The sequence below is a fragment of the Prorops nasuta genome, unplaced genomic scaffold, assembly GCF_024137725.1.
Source record: "Prorops nasuta isolate Cenicafe-Biocafe unplaced genomic scaffold, Cenicafe_Pnas_1.2 PNAS00012, whole genome shotgun sequence".
NCBI classification, from domain to species: Eukaryota; Metazoa; Arthropoda; class Insecta; order Hymenoptera; family Bethylidae; genus Prorops; species Prorops nasuta.
This window is the reverse complement of record NW_027116809.1, coordinates 5,217,908-5,229,963: the sequence shown is the minus strand read 5'-3', so window position 1 is coordinate 5,229,963 and position 12,056 is coordinate 5,217,908. Positions and strand designations below refer to the sequence as shown.

Here is a 12,056-nt window from a genome sequence, read left to right as displayed (position 1 = left end):
ATATAATGTTTCTTTTTTAGCTGGTTCTTTCTAAATTATCACGGCTTAAATTGGGCGGCTGACTACTCACCCTACTATAAATATAAAGATATTATAAGGAAGTATATTTATGATGATGAGGATGAGATTCTTGTGAAAGGAATTGAAAATACAAATTGGTTAACAGATATTTGTAATTTAGAAATAACTCATGTAGATAATTTTATGTGGGGGGATTTTGATTTAGAAGATAGCTTTCATAATTCACATCTTCCAGCATGTTTGAATCATGAAGGTGTATGTGCCTTAAAAAATGTCTATTATATGAAATATATGTATGAGCAAAAATCTGGAATATATGTATAACTGAAAAACGCTTGCATCTATTTTCTAACATGTCGTTACCTGTCCTTAATGTTCTCTTACCCTCTGAAGTGTTTCAGAGATCCTTTATCTGAAGAGAGCTCAGTTTCCCACCCACTTTTCCTCAGTTCCTGATTAGTCCTCTCGAAGAAAAGAACAGAAGATGTCTCTACGAAATAGAGTTTTGAAAACGCAAGAAGAATATCGCGAGTGGGTACGCGAGTGTCGTGAATATATTCATAAACTCAGAATCTCTAATCGCAACGCACTTATATGCACGCTGCAGAAAATTTTTGCAGAAATTGCACAAATACAGTGTCTTCTACTTATAGCAGCTAAGGATAAGAGTTATTGTTTGAATCATGCTCTCAAGAATCCTGACATAGGGAATCAGCATAATTATCATGAGTGGGTACGCAAGTGTCGTGATTATATGCGAAGTTTAAGAGATGCTAATAGATCTGCAGCTCCCGATACAGTACACAAAAATCTGGCTGAAATAACCACTATCCAACGTCTACTTCTGCATGCGGCAAAAAATAAGAAATCAATTGGAGCGAGAAAGCTTATTTGGAAAGATCTCGAGTCTTCATTTAAATCTTGAATATATAGCGGAATGGTTATAAATTATAATTATATAGAACCACGTGATTTTCTAACAGATGCAAAAGACTTAATACAGACCAACACAGAAGAAGTGTTTAATAATGTGAACGCAGTTAAGATAAATTGCATCTTTAACGGCCAATTTATTTGTAAAGAGATTAGTGATATTAAACATATCTCAACCCGCCATGCAGTCTTATACAAAACTGATAGTTTTAGTGATTGGTACAATACAAATATAATAGACAAAATTCTAAAAGAATTGAGTGAGTTTCAAGTGCGTGATAGTGGATGGGCGTTGGAAAAAACTCTGAATTTAATTATAAATATAAATTATTAAAACCCGCTGCATATAGGTTGTGCAGTCGAGCTTGCAGAATCTATTAAGAATAAACAGGCTGTGATAAACATTCACAGTGATGATAATACATGTTTTGCATGGGCTGTAACGGCTGCACTCTATCCGGCAAAACCAAATACTCATCCCCAACGAAAATCTTAATATCCTCATTTTACAACTGTTTTCGACGTTAGAAGTATAACGTTTCCGACTACATTAAAACAGATTCCGAAATTTGAGGAAGATAATGATGTCTCTATTAATATTTTTAGTATGGTGGAAGAGACTGAGAGGAATGAGAATACAATCATAGCACCTCTACAATTAACAAAATGCAAGAGGACCAGACACGCTAATCTTCTTCTTCTCGAGCATCAAGGAGCAGCAGCACATTTTACATGCATCAGGAGCCTTTCCAGACTGCTAAATGGACAGCTTACTAGAGGAAAACGCTCTCATCTTATTTGTGATCGGTATGTTTTACTGTCTATATATATATATGTTTATCAAAGGATAGATACAAGGACCAGATTAAAGTGCTATGTACATTAGTATACATGAGTATACATTAATTCCAGTAAACATACTTCGTTTGAATTTGTTAAATGTATACCTTATTTATTAAGATATACCAAAAATTGAAAATTTGTTATACTTAGATATTTATGAGGACTATTCTTGTGTCATAAATTAATTAATATAAATCGTATACATTGTATTTTTTTTGGTATACATTAATTAAAAGAGGTAATTTTATTATTTTTGCATTTTCTTAGCATGATGTATACTAAATTACAAGTAATTTTATATATTTATTGTATCTATTATAAAGTGATAAATTTGGGTGCCATGCAATCAATTTTCAAAATTCCAATGAAAAATGAGTGACCCAATAGACGTGATACTAATAAGTTCTGGACTCGTTAAAAATCATGAGAAATATTAATTTTTTGGAAAACTATTCAAATAATAATAATAGCTCTTTAAAAATCTAATAAATGATATTATCGTTTTGACCTTTTTATAACTTTGATTAACCCAGTGATCAGCAACTTCTAATTTTTAAACGGAATTCCCTATTTCTTATTGCACATACTTGTAACTTAATTCAAAATGTATCCAAAACACTAAACAATGATGTCTTTCTTCCAGTCTTTTTCTAAATATATAAACTTTTAAATTATAAGAAGATGAAGGACTATATGTGTTTACGTATAGGTGTCACGTCCATTAGATCAACCAAACACACACTTATAACATTATTAAATTAAGATATCTAGAGAGCGACTGAATTAAATTACAAAGTAACGTAGTATATTGGAAGACTCTTGAAATAAGTTGTGAGTATATGCAATAAAAAATATATTATTCTATTTAAAAAAATGTCAAGTTGACTTAGACTTCAGCATCAATGTCTACCTCTAGGTCAAACTAATAAAGCTAATATACAAGGTGTTCCATTTTATATGCCGCAACGAATTATCTCAAAAAATACATATAATAATACAGAAAAATATTCGAAACAAAAGTTGTTTGTCATCAAAAGGGACATAATGTAACACCCTTGGTTTCACCATGAAACGTCATTTAAATGCTAGGTAGAGACTACTTTGAGTCTATTAAATGGAAACTCCTAGGGTGTTTCACGTAAGACACCCCAGAGTTTAGATACAAAGTGACACGTATATCTCTTCAACTATAAGAAATGTTCAATTTTTTCATATGATCTTTTTGAAAGCAAATAACATAGGTTACGAAAAGTTCCTGTGCAAAAATTGAATATCTCTTATTGTTGAAGAGATATACGCGTCAGTTTGTGTCTATGTTTTGAGGTGTCTTACGTGAAACATTCGTATGATATGTCACTGTACTTTCTGTTTAGTGGGAAAGTGATCATCAATATGCCGTTTGCTTTGTGCTATAGAGTTTCCAGAGATGCGAAAGATCATTTTTCTCATTCTACGTCCTATATTTAATTTCCTCTTTCAACATAGCTCCTATAAAATTTGGTAGATTTAAAGAACATTTGTAATGTTTAAAAATGGAATAGGTTGGAAAATGTGATGATTTAAAACTGTTCCAAAACGGTTCCCATTTTAATTGACTTACGAAGTTAAGCATTATTATATATAAGCAGTTAACGGAACCAATTAATTTAATACAACGATTGAAGTCGGTACCATCTAAAAAAGCTTCAATTTTAATCAATATTCGTTGGTAACGTAAATTAATTGCTAGAGATTTTGTTCGAAAAAAGAAGGTACTAAGACATGCGATAGTTCCATGCAGTTTTCACTAACAAGTAGCCATATAAAGTAACGAATATTTATTAATATTGAGGCTAATTTACATGGTTCCGACTTCTATCATTATTAAATTTATTGGTTCCTGTATTTATCTGTACATAGAAACGCTTAGATATGTACTATACGTAAAATCAGAACCGATTTTCCAGAGTCATGAAATTTTCTCGCCTCATTATGTGACTTATCAATCTATATCACTCTAGGAAACGAATAAGCGACGGATAGCTTTATTTTGAAGAAAAACGCTCATTGGTTGAACTTTTTAGTTAATCCTTTGAGGAATACCTACTGTGCGAAACAATGTCCCAAGTTGGCTCCGAACCTGTGGTCAGAAGGGAAGGTCTTATTCTAGAATAAAATATTCAAAGCCAAAGATAAGAGGTAAAAGTAGTTTTTATTTAAATAAATAAAATGTACAAAAATTTTACAATACATTTACAAAAGAACCGCTAGACTAAAATGATCGACTTCCTAGGGAATTTGTTGTCGTCAAATTCTAGGGAATTTCGGTAACCGAAGATTCCCAAGAACCCCAGAGACTAGAATTCCCCAGAAAGGAGCGCGGACTTATAAACTCCCGGACTGGACAATTTTCCCTAGGGTATTCCCTAGTAAAATCCCCAGCCACGGGAGGGAGCGAAGTTGGAGAAGTGGTTTTAGGGAAGGGGAAGTCCCCTTAACCTTCAGCCTCCTTCTCCAAGAGCTATGGTGGCTCCGAGCCACCCCAACCCCTAGGGTGATTCTACCCCTCCCAATACTCGACTCTGTCGAGAGCCCTGGAGTTTAGGGTCGGAACACTGGGTCCGAGGTAGTGCTCGGAGGCAGTGTGGAGGGGAAGGAGAGGGTTAACTTCTCCCGGGAAGTCCCCGGAGAAATCTCCTTTAGGAGGGAGGATATTGCCGCAGAGAGGTAGTCCCCTCTTGGTAGGCGGTGGGTGGTGGGTGATACTTACCAAAGTATGGTACCCAATGAGTTCGCCAGTGGAGGCGCTCTTGAATGGCCGTGGAGGCGCTGCCGTCTAGGCGTCAAAAGATGCTGCTGTTGCTGCGGTTAAGGCAGCGGTCGAGCAAGGCTGAGGTGCGATGGGTCCTTATCAAGGACCCATCTATATAATTCCGCGGCACGAAACTTGCCAGCGTGAGAGCTGCTCGTGGCGCTGGCCATCTAGTGGTCAGGTGCGCAAGCTGTGCCGCGGCCGCGACGCGCCAGGGCCTGTAGACGCGCAAGCGCGCCGCGGTGCGAGATAGAGAGAGACAGGTGGAGCGGCTACACGCTGTTGGTCTAGCCGTCCCCTGTGAACGCAATAGAGACAGGGAGATATAGCAAAAATGTGGAATCTACTTCTCAGCATTGTTGCTCCTCCCGATCTCGAACACCTACATGTATCAAAAAATCAAGACTTTACACCTTTTCTGAAATACCTCATCGGTTACAGGATGCTAATCTTACATTGCAACAATTAATCGTGGTACGGAAGTATCTAATTGACATACAATTTATATTGGTTAATCAACGAATTAAAAAGTTTATGAATGGTGATTAATTTGGTGGAGAAACCCGTTTTTGTATTGCATATGATACGTTTATTTTAATGCTACAGCTCTCACTCCCTACACTGTTTCCATACACAAAGAATAACATAGTTTCATTTAAAATAATCTTTTGCGCACCGTATCATCATTCCATCTAGTCTTTTTTATAGTTTTGCAAGTCGAAAATATATTGTTAACGTCAGAAAAGAATAGAATGAAAAATATAATGATCTGAAGCTGTTCAAAAATGGTTCTCATTTTAATTGACTTACAAAGTTATACATTATTATATATAAGCAGTTAACGGAACCAATGGATTTAATACAAGGATTGAAGTCGGTACCGTCTAAAAAGCTTCAATTTTAATCGAAATTCGTTGATAAAGTGAAATTATTTGCTGGTGATTTCGTTGGGTACAAGCAAGGTACAAAGACATGTAATGGGTCTTGGAGTCTCGCAAATAATTAGCTTTATAAAACAACGATTTGTATTAAGAGTGAAGCTATTTTACATGTTCTGATCTTGACCATTTTATGTATAAGCATGTTAATTGCTATAATTGTTATAATATCAAAAGGATTGGTTTTATACTGCCTGTAATATCAGCATTGATTTGGAAATACATATCTTCAAATTGTGAAAGCTTAAAATTTTGACTGTATATGTTTATTTGCAAATATGAACATTTGACTGCAGCTCACAATTATTAACTGTTAATTCTAAATAACTCTGTGTTTTATCTTGCAAATCTTTTAAGTCTCTTTAGATTAGGACTTTTAGTAGATTGAACGCCAAGGAATTTGTGTTTTAAACTAAAATAAAATATATTCATTAGAAGCTTTGTTTTTTACACTGTGCTTACAATATTATTGTAACTTTCTCGTCTCTTAATATATTTATGCATGAAAATAAAACTAACATTTTGTTTGAATTGTACTTTTATCAAAATGTATAAAATACCATAATATATATTAATTTTTAAAAGAACTGTTTTATAAGAATAACTTCAATGTTAATAATCTTTTCGCTTTTTTATCTGATTATTAACCCATGTTTTAATTGCTGCAGAATTTCGCGTAAAAATATCTGGATATTTTTTTTTTAAATCTTGAATTTCTTTAAAAGATGGCAAAGTTCTGGTTTTTATGTGGCTTCCAAATTCTTTCAAAGCAATTTCTTTTTCTTCTTCATCCCAGCGTTTACGGCAGCATTTTCCATATGGAGAAGCTAAATATAAAGATTGAAATAATATATGACTAAACAAACTTGCATGCGGTAAGTATTAGAGAAATGTAATAATAAAAGGAAATAGCATATACAGAGTGTTTACTTTAATAAGCTCCAGACAGTGGACATAAAGACTCATTTATTTATCTGATCATTTTTTCTATTTAGATTTAGAAATATATTATAGTTACGGATAAAAATTATTTTGTGTCAATATGTTCATGCTCTGGGGTATTTTAATGTAAAAATCCTGTATACAAGTATGATGTATATAATAAGCAATATGTGAATCATAGTTTCCTTAAAAAATTGTGAGTAAATATGTTTAATGAATTTCTTTTATCCCATTAACAATTTTTCATTAATTTATTATTAACTTAGGCAATGCGAATGCACGAGTAGAACAAATAATAAGAGCGAGGAAAAATATGTGAGAAATGAAAATAGAGGCTCCTTCCGATTCAGTTACTCCCGCAGGTCTTGCCAATATAAACTAAATTTACAAAACAATATCCTTCAAAAATGACAAAATGACAAAATAACTTACACTGTAATTAAAATATGTAAAATTACATAATTAAATTGTGTCAAAATTTGAGCCACAATAGAATTGTATGTTTTTACGTAGTATACCAAATTAAATCCTATATGTATAAAAAAGGATTATAAATTTTTTAATGAGTGTAAAATCACAAAAATTTATTGTTCCACAATTTTTGCTTGAATTTAATTGTTTAATTTTGCAATTTATTTGTAAGTTATTAAACATTTCTACTCATCATTTTTAAGGAATCTTTAAACAGAATAACGCCTATCATATTCTTTACTTAATCATAGATTTTGCAAACCAAATACTTGTATATTATTGTTCCATATTTCATGTTAAACGTAAAATACTGAATAAATTAATAATAATCATCTTACTTGATCGTTTTTGTTTATCGATTTCTTTGGCATTAGAGAAGATGATAAATTATTTGCAACATGTAAGTCATCGTCTTCAGAAAATGTATTATTTTGGTTGCTATGATTCGCCGACAAATCTTGAGCTTCTGATATACATATATCTATGTTTCTACGCATTCTCTTATTAAGCAGATCATCTACATCGCTTGCTAAATTTACCAAAAGAACAAAATATAATGAAGCCGATATTTAAAAAGGATATAATTAAATTTAAAAAACAGTACCATTTTTCGGATCGTCTCCATCATCACTTTCGTCGCTTATATTTTCGCCATGAACAACTTACAATATCTTAGAAATCTGTAAAATTTCTTTACTGAGAATCGGTTGCCTATAATTGTGTTTATGTATATTTTCCGCGTGTCCCATGAAAGTCGCTAAGTCAGTGATTTCGTCATCTCTAAGATGTAACGAGGAACATGTAGTAGCTAAATGCTTCCTAAGGTTCGTACCACGTAATGTGTCTGGGTTAAACGCTCCACACTTCTCAGAAAATTTGGTCATAATAAAATATGCTATCAAATATTTGTAGTCCCCTTTAAGAACTCCAGGTATGCCAAATAAATACGGGTTTTCTTATGGACTTTGGCAGTATCACGATATTTTAGAAGGATTTGTATACTTTTCAGGGCTTCTTGAGTTAGTAATATTGAAACTGTTCGGTCTAATTTTCCTCGTATATTAAAACGTACATATTTCATAGCTGTTATTTTTTCATCTTCTGATAATTTTTTATAAGAATCGCCAATAGTTTTTTCATTGACTGCCTCATAATTCTTAAAATCATCAACAAAACACCGTTCAATTTCACCTGCCCTGCGTCTATTAAACAGTTGAATTGATATCATTGTACACTCTGCTAGATTCCTCCATGCATCGTAAGAGAAGTTTTCTTTTAATACATTATAGGAATGACTCATTCCATCAGATAGAAACCTAATTAGCTTCTGTATATCTGACCGATGTGGTAGCAACTTCTTACTTTGTGTTTTATTTTGAAACTGCGTTTCAATCGCTACTTGTGCAATGGAAGAAGAATAGTCTTCAACTATTAATTTTAGAAATCTTTCTGTTAGGTCTATTTTATCTTTGTCATCCCTCAATATATAAATTGTTATAGCTCTTCTACTGATTTGCTTTAACAGAGTACCCAATGAAGTGGCCAAATACGGAGTTTTGAAACCGTTGCCTGAATCATTTATTCCAGCCATAATTTGTATTGTTTCAATACATAATTTGTAATGTTTCGGATGTAAAACTCCGAATAGATCGTTAATACTGCTATCTTTTCTCTTAATTTCATACAAAAATCGTCCAATTTGTCTCAATTTTTGACGTATCATGTCAAAGAAGTGGGGATCTTTGTATTTATCACATAATTTGTTTGCGAAAAGTATACATAATTCATCGTATCGTATTGTTCTTATAATCTCATCGACTCGTAGAGTAGGGAATACACGTTTCCGTAAATTATCACACGCCACTTCATGTAGTCGGCTTGTAATTTGCCTTGATTTGGTCAAAATATTACTATTATTTTTCGAACTTTTTTTATTACAAACACGATAATGATATCGAAGTGCTGATTTTGCGTATGAGCCCTTACATTCTGGGCAAACAGCAAAATCTTTCGCCAATTTATTACATTTTTGGCTAGGCCGTCGCATCACTTAGAGTTCCCCTTTATTCGCCTGTGAATTCGTATTATAATAGAATTGACTCTTCTTTCGAATATTTTGGATTAATTTTTTTCTTTCTCGTCGTCCTTTTGGAATGAGAAGGAATTCTTTAACCTCCTTAACATCAGCATGTTTCCTGGTGAAATGCCGGCTTAATTTAGTTTGCTGCGTTTGACAGTACATGCAATAATCTTTTTTCAGCCCAGATTCAACGGTGCTAACAACCAACTGCTCATCGTTCCGAACTTTGTTTCCAGCAGCATTTATTGAAGAATCAGAAAGATCTAACGTTGTATTAACTGATGAGCTCTTACTTTTATTTTCATTTAAACATATTGAATTTTCCGGATACTCCAATGAATCCTCATTAGAAGTATGTGAATTGAAAGTATCAGGTATGTAGCTGGCATCACTTGTATTCGATTTATCTTCATGTATGTCTAAAATAAAAATTATTTACTTGTAAACTATATACCATAATAAAATTTTTAATTAATTTTAGATTCTAGGTAATACATAATGAATTATATTATTAAAGTTTTCTTTAAATAAAAATGCTATGAAAATTAACATAATTAAAAATTATCATGAGAATCCATTATAAAAGCATCGTAACTAATTGCCTAACAAATACAATATTTTTTATACACATGACAGCAATAACAATATACCTACTTCGTCTTGACTCGAATGAGGAATTTGTGGCGCCAATAATTCTACCTCGAAACTGGCGCTTTTCAAATTTTCTAAGTTTACATCTGTGACTAGTATGGAGCTTAGGCTAGAGAATTAAATTTCAGGAGAAAGAAACATGATAAACAGAAAATATATTATATCTTAACAAAAAGTCATAATTAAATAAAAATAATTTCTGTTATTATTACCTAGTATTTTGTTCATTTAGTAAATAATCAAAGTTATCACTATTCTTATTAAAATCCGAAATATTTATAAATACTGAAAAAATTTAATCATCGGTTTTAGAAACACTGATGCGTATATGTACAAACATATTTAAGCAAGGGATACAGGTTTCATTTAAATAATAATATTATATTCTTACCTTGTGAACTATTTGTATTTTCAATGCAAATATTATTAAAATTATTCCAAATATCATTGTTAGTTTTAGATTTTTGAGCAGCCAAATCTTCTTCAATTGTATTAGAATGATACTGAATGCACCGCTCTGAAAGGGAAAGATGTGTAAACTCTTGCAATCTGATCTTTCGTAGAATGCATTTACTACAGTATTAAATTTTTTAATTACATCTATACCACACTTTACACAATATAGTTCCATATGGAAGAAAGATTATATATAAATACAATTAATAAAAGTCAATTATAAGCACCTGTACATTCCACAACTTCTGGTTCACCAGTATATATAATATCTGCATTGTCCGGGGATAAATTTTCTTTCACAGCTAAATCTTCTTCAAGCATATTGCATTGCACTTTGGTGCACAATTTTGAAAAAGTAGAAAATGGAAAGCATTTATTTGTATGTGAGGACATAAGAGTTAATAATATATGTGAAGGTCATTGTATACAAAGAAACTAAAATCAAGATAATTAATTTACTAGAATATAGTATAAGGGCAAATAACACATAAATACCTTCAGAGTGAAGAATATTAGTATCTTCATCATGGTTAATATTTAATGTATTCTTAGAAATATCTTCTTGAGAATCTAAATCATTTTCACCTGTAATAGAATCTGTATGGTTATTCCCGTCAGTGTGAGGGGCCACTCACACTACGGGTTTTACCATTACCTTCGCCCGTCCTTTTCTATCGGTATCAGGGCGCCAGTTGGTCAGTTGGGTGGCCAACAACCCTACGTTATCAATTGGGTCCTTCGACCCCATTCTCTATGCATCTTATACAGCCCTGCGGTCATGCACATGGACGGTACCGGTAGCCAGGGTCGCTCAATATGCTAGGTCGTGGAGAGAGGGGAGGGTTCCTTACGGAAGTCCGAGCCTCGCAGACCTACCTACTGAGGAGCATACATTCATTCCTCACCACCCACACCTAGGTGGTGGTGAGGAGTGCGGGAACATGCGGTATCATTTTCCAAGCATAGAGCCTGCCAGGAGCGGACCACCACGGAGGCAATGTTCGCGGCCCGTCCAGCCATAGCGCAAGCCTATGGGATTACGGAGGGCACCGGGACACATTCCAACGGGCTAACTACGCCCCTGCACAACCCACTATGCATTGGCCGGTATCCAGTCGTGACGTACGTGCAGGCTGGCCTATAGCACACGCCTCACGTACGCGAACCGACCCATGGCTGTCTGAGTGCCGCGTCACGCGCTACGCCAGCACGCACGGACACATCAGCACAGTCCCATGGTCGCGTTCCGACTTACTGCTATGGCAGTCTGCGCACGACATTCGCGCAGCCTGCTTGACGCGCGTAACCAGCGTTCAAGCCAGACTCGATGTTCTATTTCCCCTCCTCGTGGGGACTTATAGACACTGTCATTCCTTTAGGACTCCCCGAGGCCGCTTCTCCTTATCTCAGGTTGCCTGGGTTGTTTGGCATGGCCCTGCCTTACTTCTCAGGACAACCTGGACATCGTTTACTGGAGCGCCGGTCTTTTCATCCGGGCCTCTGCCTGTCAACGGGGTCTATCCTTGACGTTAGCTATAATCCACTCGTGAGCCTATCTCACGAGTCGGTAACGTAGGGATTAATAATATCCACTGTTCGGTAGCTTTCATACTTTTTATTCGGTATCTTGCATACGTAACGGGGAATTTCGTTACAAATCATATTGGGTGCACCGCTCTGAAAGGAAAAGATGTGTAAACTCTTGCAATCAGATCTTTCGAAGAATGCATTTACTACAGTATTAAATTTTTAATGAAATCTATACCACACTTTACACAATATCAAGAGGCACGGTAGTGTCTCGACGGCAAGTACATGAAAGTAGGTATAGACGTATCTATACCGCCGTCGAGGCACTACTGTATCTTATACAGCAAGTTTGGCCGTCTCAATTTTTAAATCGATTTTTCTCTATGAATGATACACTGTC

The 12,056-nt window shown here is 34.4% G+C and overlaps 1 protein-coding gene across 1 annotated transcript in view; it reads right to left on the bottom strand.

The window, feature by feature from the left end:
- The window catches only part of LOC136777841 (neprilysin-1-like), an 889,524-nt gene that overhangs the window by 796,420 nt on the left and 81,048 nt on the right, over positions 1–12,056 (bottom strand). The window contains exon 3 of the mRNA XM_066734432.1: positions 7,404–7,420. Coding sequence (XP_066590529.1) covers positions 7,404–7,420 — 17 coding nt within the window. The remainder of the gene's footprint in view (positions 1–7,403; positions 7,421–12,056) is intronic.